Source organism: Diadema antillarum, unplaced genomic scaffold, assembly GCF_040938485.1.
Source record: "Diadema antillarum isolate AM-2024a unplaced genomic scaffold, OU_Dant_1.0 seq00000740_RagTag, whole genome shotgun sequence".
NCBI classification, from domain to species: Eukaryota; Metazoa; Echinodermata; class Echinoidea; order Diadematoida; family Diadematidae; genus Diadema; species Diadema antillarum.
In genome coordinates this window covers 534,992-543,659 of record NW_027271638.1, presented here as the reverse complement: position 1 = coordinate 543,659, position 8,668 = coordinate 534,992, and the positions used below count along the sequence as shown (strand labels likewise).

At 37.7% G+C, this 8,668-nt stretch overlaps 1 protein-coding gene across 1 annotated transcript; it reads right to left on the bottom strand.

The window, feature by feature from the left end:
- Positions 1-4,481: 4,481 nt before the first annotated feature.
- LOC139738408 (uncharacterized) lies at positions 4,482-6,290 on the bottom strand. Its single transcript, XM_071649045.1, has 2 exons — positions 5,786-6,290; positions 4,482-5,161 (listed from the first exon to the last, which is right to left on the bottom strand). Exons 1-2 carry the CDS (start codon positions 6,288-6,290, stop codon positions 4,482-4,484), a joined length of 1,185 nt encoding a protein of 394 aa, XP_071505146.1.
- Between the last annotated feature and the right edge of the window lie 2,378 nt (positions 6,291-8,668).

The following is an 8,668-nucleotide window of genomic DNA, read 5'->3' as shown; positions in this document are numbered from 1 at the left end:
GCTATAAATCACCGGTATCGTACAGCTACGACTGTATTTGTCTTTCAGGGTACGGAGGAATAAATTGTGAAACCGGTGAGTCCGATACATTTTGGATATGGATATTGCATTCAAATTCCCAGTTGAATGAAGTTGCATTACTTTCAGTGTAGTTTATTGTTCAGTTGTCACACTTGCCCTATCTGCCAGAAAACTCTACTCATGCATCCTTGTTAGTACAACCAGAAAGGCATATGCTCGTTTTCGCATGATATCGGCTATATACATCGGCCTATTTATAGCGAAGGCGCGCTAACGATATAGCAGCCCAGACTAATAAACGCCTGACCCTTGTTTTGATTCTGAGATAATGGAATGGTGATGATTCCAAATCTGATCAATGACACTCACTATAATCTTTCTAATTTTGTTGGCAAAATGCAAAAATCCAATAAGACTGTCAAAAGTAGGAATTTGACGATGATTATCTCAACTTCTATTCGGTTGCCTGTTATTCCTCTAAACTTTGTGTACTTTTGTTCCTTGAATCTCTTTCTCCATAATCATATTATGCAAGTGCGTTTTCGTCTCACATGGCAACGTGCCGTGTATAAGAGTCAATTTCATGTCAAAAAATGGTGGTTACTCGTATACTTACGCATAGTACACTGCAGTATGAATGACAAAAAAAGAAGAGGAAACATGGATGAAAATACATGTGTGTGTGTGTGTGTGTGTGTGTGTGTGTTACTGTCACGTAATTGTCTACGCTGTTTTAAATCAAGATTTATGTACTCATTACAAATCTGATGGTGGTCATTTACACAAAGTTGTTCTTTTGTTCTTTTACAATGTTAAAAAAAAAACGAAATAAAACTCCCAATTAGCAGCCGTAAACAGGATTTTCATCAGGTGCATATCATACACACAGACTGGAACTTGTGACGTTTAATGTTGTTGAACATCATAATGTTTTTGCTATGGTGATAATAAAGCATAATATGAGTTTGTATTTGTAATGAAAATACCAACAGTGATGACACTGGAGTCAAAAGAGACCTGAGCTTTCGATCCAAGCAGAATCTTCGTCAGAGGCAAAATGATTGCTTTTCTGCAAGGATCGAAAGCTCAGGTCCCTTTTGACTCCATTTAACTCCATTGGATAAGAAGTTTTCAGCAGCTGTTTTTGCTACTATGAGTACACTAGTGAACCTTCTAGATGACAGTCCTGCCCTACATCTATTAAGGCAATAATATTGTACTATAACTATAAGTATTCGTTACACCAACATCAGGGACTCTCTCAGTTTTGTCCCTGTTCCAAGCTGTTTATTGTATACAATAATGATAATGATAATAATAATAATAATAATAATAATAATAATAATAATAATTATTATTATTATTATTATTATTATTATTATTATTATTATTATTATCATTATTATTATTATTATAATCATTATCATCATAGTAATCATTAGCGTTATTAAAATAACAATAATTATAATAACAGCAAATTCTTATATAGCGCATTTCAGACTCTAAAACAGGATTTCAATGCGCTTAACAACAACTTCTACCGCAATACAAAAGAAAAATATCATACATTGCAATTTGCCAAACACAACATATTCTACAATAACTATTTCTTATACGTGTAAAGGGTCAGATTTGCCAATACATCTTACAATACTAGACTTAGGAGTTGACATGACTGGACTTAGAAACAAATTAGGGGATCAGTTCAATTCGTGATCGGAGCCATTGGCCATGTAATTTTTGAAATGTTCATCAATTCGAACTTGGCGTTTTGCGGACGATAAACTAACGGTTCTGTAAATAATATGAGATTTGTATTGCACAAAATCTCTATATTCCATTCAAAGCGTAATTTGCAATTTCAAGCAATATTTTTTGATAAAATCCCGACAAGCAGACAGTAGACAAAGTTTATTTTGCAAAAGTGTAATATATGAGGTACAATTTATAAAAATCCAGCAAAAATCCCTGAAATAATAATCAAGCTACTGTTTAATTTAGAGAAAGAAAAAAGTCATGCCAACTGGCATTTCGGAGCAAACAACGGTCTACCATAAAGATATCATACCATAATGATCAATTTTACAATTTAGTATTGAATTGATTTTCTGCTGACGACGTCATGAAACTGAAAAACTAATAATATATTCGATGGACAATTTGGTAAGATACAACATTCTGGAATTTTAGGACAAAATTAGTAAAACATTGGATGAGATATGCTCGGATAAAGTTGACGTCATCAAGTAAAAATGACAAGGTCAACTTCAAACATTTTGATTTTTTTTTCCACAACGATGACGTCATGCAAGTAAAAAGTTATCATTACTTTGACAAGGAATATCAAATGAAGCTATACACCATATTGAAATCTGGTCGAAAACAAATTCAGAATAACTTAAGTGAGGTAAGATCAAGTTAAAGATTGACATCATGTACTCGACGTTTTCACAGTAATGACGTCATGAAATTGAAAGGTTGTTACTAAAAGTTCGATAGACAATTAATGAGCTTCACTATAACCAAATTGCAGTAAAAAGATTGTCTCGTAAAGGTGAGATTTGCTTTAAACAATTTGAAATTTCATGACGTCATTTTTTTTCTTAACAATCAATAAATTTTTTAGGCATGAATTCGGCATTCAAATTAAAAACAGGGAGATGATTGAAAGTGTCATTTACATTATATATCGAAATCTGGGAGAAATCAGTTCAAGTTAGCTGCTACCAAGCTGTCAAAAGCATGTCAAACAATACTTCGCCAAACAATGAAATAGAATTCTATAGACATAAAACGTAAAAGGTTTAGATAATACAAGACTAACTCTAATCGACCTTTTCTCACACTAATAAGGCTATAAAAGTAAAAAGAAAACAAATGTTGGGTTGTATCATTGGTTAACTTTCGACTTCAACTTTAAGACGTGATTCAGACATTATTCAGTCAAGTAAAAAAAAAATATTTCTTGCAAATTATTATAATTTCGAAAGAATATTCAACATGTTTCACGTGCTGCAATTTTAGTATTCCAATTGGACAAGTTATCAAAAGTTCGAATAAACTTTCATTCTGATGACGTCATTATGAACTTTCATATTTCAACTTCATGCAGGAATCGATACTTTCAAATCGTTTTGCCGGCCTTACAGACCCATTAAATGACTCACTATGACTCATCACATTTCAAAATATGTAGAGAGAAAAAAAAACATAATCTTATAGGGGTCATCGGCCATCCTAACGTGCTATGATGGATTTACAATATGCATTTTTCACATATGAAAAGTTTTACACCGTATATCGCCATTAACATATACACGGAATTTAAACTTTGACGGGGCCGTACGAGGTTATATCTAGTCGGAGAGCATTGAAAGTTCGTCAGAATATTTCCAATAAAAATTTAAAAACCGAATCCCAAAACTCACGGAATAGTTTTATTCACAACAACATTGCTCAGTAAAACTGGAGAATTGAACCCGGTACCCGTATGTATCTGGAGGCAGACGCGCTACCAACTATAAAGCCAAATCACAGCACAATTGATGATTATCTTACTCTATCACTTTGCTGTACGGATGAATGAAATACTTCTAATGTCCATGTTCATCACAGGTAAAGGTCACAGTCGTTCCCTTGTCAATCCAGTATTACCAACAATGGCTTTCCTCAACCCTGAATATCACTTAGCGTTTGTGCGTAGCAGTGTCTCAATCCTGGAATTATAATATGTGACCCCCTGCAACAAAAGGATCCAAAAGTTGCCAGAGGACAATTTTCTGAAAATGACATGCTATTATTCCCTTACTCTTCCACTTTAATGTTTAGTATAATTGTATAACATAACTCATAAAAGTACTCGGTTGCGGAGGTATCGATGATTTTATTAGCGCATGTCGAGTGGTTTAGGAAATCAGCGCTTCCAGAACACCGCCTTCAAAGTTTTCTTTCCGACGCTATCAGGATAAAGGGGAAGCAAGACCGTTTTCACCATTTGACAATTAGAAGGTACGCTCCTAGCAACCTCCGCGATGTTCATTCAAGCTACGCATTCGGTCTACGCACAACCAATCAGTAACCAGGATGCATTGCACTGACCAATGAGATCACTCCCTCGTTGCAAGGGGCGGAGTCTAGCTGCGCCGCTGTATCCAAATCTTCGGACACTTTTCTGTTCCGTTGAAAGTTGGAAAATCATGGCCAAGAAAAATGCTATTTTCTTGCCTTTCCTGTGATCATTTAGCTTCGAAACTTCGTCAGATGACAGAAGATACATTAGACTACAAAATTATGTCAAAAACAGAAACCCGAACGTTCTGACGGATTTTGATGATCTGGCTTCAAACTCGATTTTCTTGTCTCATCCGTCAGCGACTTTAGGATCCTTTTGTTGAAGCGGGTTACATATGTTTTATTATCTACATTGACAGATGTCAGCGTTGCTCCATCATAATTCAGAATCAAACTTCGTTTTCTGCTTGTCTACCGAAATCATGTAGGCTTTGTTCAAGTCGTTTCCAGCAACGTTCTTCATCCAGGTTGTTCCACTCTAGCGTGATCAAACGATCGACAAGAACCCTTATGGCCTCGGGGAGATTCTCCAAGAGCACTGGATCGAGAAGTATCAGGATCAAACCAGTTTGCTTGATATGGGGTGGTCCAAGATCATCTCGATGGAGGTAGTCACATGCGACTTCCAGAGCCTGCCTGCATCGGGCGTCAATAACGAAAGCATGGCTAATTACGAACACGGCACACATACTCGACACAAGCGACTCTCTTAAACCGTTCAATCTCTTAACACCAAGGCGGAAGTCGCGGATTAGCGGCAGGCAGAGTCGGAAGTTGTTAGGATGATTTTCTAAATGCGGTCGGAGGCGTTCGTCTACGAATTCCACTTCGTCATCGTGATGGTAGACGGCGGCATCATAAACCAAACGTTCTTCTTGTCCATTATTCTTTTTCCGTCGAAGACCTCGACCTGCGAATATAAATCCTCCTCTCATCAATTTGATGCGCCTAAATCGTATAAATACGACCACGCCGAAGATCACGGCAGCAAAGGCCAAAATACCGACTCCTCCGCCAATCGCGTACATTCGTTTATTACTGTTCATTAAAAGCAAGGGAACGTTGACGTCTGTCGCCGAAAGGTTCGAATCGATGCGGTCGTTAAAACAAATATCCCAATATACAGTTTTAAAAGGCTTCCCCCAGTATTTCAATGGACACGCACATTCGTACTCGCATGTTTGAAGTTTCCCCTTGGTCCAATCCAGTGGTGAAAATAAGAAATTATCATACAGAGGCATCAAGTCGCACAAGTGGGAATCACAAAGAAATGGGTTATGGCACAGTTTAACCTCAGGCCAGGAAGAATTAAATACCCAAGCGATAATAGCATCAGATTCTAACGTCAAAATCAAATTGTCTTCCAGCGACAGAGTGTTTAGATTTTTCATACCATGTAAGAAATCGAGACCGCGAATGTCGGATATTTGATTGGAACTGAGGTCTAGCTCTTGTAAATGTTCGAGGCCGTCGACTGCTCTCGGAATACTTCGGAGCGAGTTCCGACTGAGGTCCAACGTTTTGATATTTGAAATAATGTCCAAAACGTTGTCGGGAATATCTGTCAAGTTGTTATCATCTAGAGACAGAGTTGTCAAACTGACGAGTTCAACGAATGAATTAACATGCAGACGATATATAGCACTGCCTGTAAGCCGCAGCGTAGAAAGATTGGAGAATCCGCGAAAGTCACCGTTGCGGATCTCTGTTAGTCCGCTCTGAGAAAAGATGTCCAGTTCCCTCACAGATCCTGCGACAGGGGCCAACGCTTCCACTGGAATTTCTCGAAGTCCGTTGGAGAAGAAGGTCAATGACTGAAGGTTTGACAGACCATTTAGGAAGCCATGTTCAATCGTCTTAAAAGTGCATCCATCAAAGTTCAAACTGCGCACGTTGGGAAAGCGTTTTACCAGCTCGTCATCCATTGGCCATGTCAAAGACCCACTGTTCTCTGGAGCGTCACGAAATACTGTAACGGAAACGATATCCGGTGACTCCGGTATATTTTGGAAGGGATCCGATGCATTGAGCTCGCTAGTTAGGCATATAAGTGCCTGCCCGTCGTCCCAGATGCACCTACACACACTACACTCGACCCCGCCTGACGTCCATTCATCCTGTTCTCCCGACGATTGGCACCTAGATAAGGCTGTAAAAAGTGCCATAATAAACAGCATTAGAGCTTGTTGCTTCTGCATTTTGATACCGGGTACCTTGCATCGACGTTTATCAGTATATTAGGCGAGTTTGTGCTTCGTCTCTTTCCCTGTAGGACTTCACTGCACTCCGCGCCAAGAATATCTGTACTAAGTCTGTGGCCTTGGAGTAAGTACGCAGTAGGTGGGCAGTAACATACAAGACAAACTCACACGACACCCCCTCACACATCCGACACTTCGTGAAAATCAATTATGTCGTAAATGACTGAGCATTTTAAACTCGGCTTTCGATAATGATACCACATGTCACAAATACTAGTAACTACTAAAATCCCCACACATGACTGGCACTGGGCACAGCAAAATCATTTGTGTGGTGAACTATATCCGCTACGACAGGCACAAAGTTGCCAGTTTCAATATCGCTGCGGCTGTGGGGTTTTCATTACACGTGGACTTGGTCAGGTCACGAGTCATTGTTGGCAGTACTGTTGCATCGACAGAAATCGGATATGTATTGAAAAAAAAAGTAGTGCATATATTTACTATCCTGCTCATATTTTGTTGGCGGTGTGGGTCGAGGAGAGAGTTCTGTGTTTGGAACCATGATAAGGAACGTTCTTTCTCTCAAGAGGTAATGAATAGACATAATTATGGCCGCGAAACCGTGAAAGGGCGAGGGGGCAGGGAAACTTTGTTAATTTCAATATCTCCTCTTCACATCCTAATTAACACGATGTTTTAATAACATGAATTAAGAATTGTAACTTTTATTAAAGAAACAAATATACGAATCCCTTAAAGCATAGGACTCTCAGGGTTCCTCTCCCAGAACCCCATTTAAGAACGTGCCCTATCATAGATCTACCCCCCTCCCCCGACACACACACACACACACACACACACACACACACAAACAAACAAACACACACACACACACACTTACACTTTCGGTTTAAAAAAAAAATGCGAAAATGGGACAAATAATACAGAATCTCAACAAATTCCACTATGACCCGCAGAGTAGTCCGCCCAGTGGAACCATCCGCCCCACTTTTTTTTTTCAACTCAAAATATGAATAGGGCCAACTGTGATTCTTGGTCAGTAGCATGGAAATGTATGGCTTTATCAAGATACTGTTCTATTTTACTTGGCAAAATCGTGAAATCACAAGCAGGAAGTGGTTTTGCCGTCTCTTGATCGTGTATTTTTACGTAAACGCAATTCAACATTATTATTCATGTTTGACTCTACTGTATAGAGTTCACTCAGACAAATAGAATACATGATGATTTATTTATTATAAATTCAACATGGAATAATATTGTTGCAAAAAGGAAATGAAATTTTACCCCGCGCGAGAAGGGGATGTTTCCGCTCCTTCGCGTATTTTTTTTATTTTTGTGTGTGTGTGTGGTTTTGATGTGTTGTTTTTTTTTCCGCCTGTAGTTGTCATTAATACGACTATGATACAGAATGAAACAACCATTTAGGAAGGAAGAAAGAGAAAGACCGGTCTGTTAGTGAGAGAGACAGGGAGATATAATAAAGGATAATAACTATGTCCTTACATCAACACCTAGAACAGACAATTTTATTGGGTTAACTTACATCAATTTATTTACAGTGATTTAATTATGATCATCAAATTGAAAAGTGAAAAAAATAAAGAAAAGGGATATATCATTAATCCAAAAATTTGAAATTTGATTATGTCATATTTTCTACATAAAAATGAGATAAGCTTGTAGACATGGTTTTTACATTCAAGCAAACAAAAAAGGGGGCAACAAATAAATAGCCTAACGTATCAGCTACATAGTTATCGCCATCTTTAATAGAGAAATTCGTAAGTAGGTAAGGACAAACATTGCGAGTCATTGCACTAATAACACAGCCACATTAATTGACATACCGAAAAACTAAACAAAAACAAAACAAAACAAGCAAACTGTAGCCTGACTATGACGTCAGCATGTGGCTTTTAATCTGAGGATAATGACCCAAAAATTATGTTGAAATTACGTTTTACATTGAAACTATGACGTTTAAGGTGATTTTGCAGATGACCCCTTGATGACTTAATGATTTAGTTATAACCTCATAATCATTATGATAGCTGTTAACGATATGAGAACTCAAAGATAGAGGTTCCTCACATTCTTATTTTTTCTGTTTTTGTGTTTTGTTTTCTTTAGTTTTGTTTTTTTTTTTTACTTTTGGTGAGGTGTAACAAATGGGTGAGAGGTAATCGGTTTATGATGATCGTCTTATAATGTGTATTTTGAGGTCATTTTAAAAATTATCAAGCATCTGCTAATAATGCTAAATTGATAACGGTCTCTTGCATTGTTATGACACTTAAAATCGCACGATTTGTCTTTTGAACAGCAGGCACTTGCGTTAGATCCTGTTT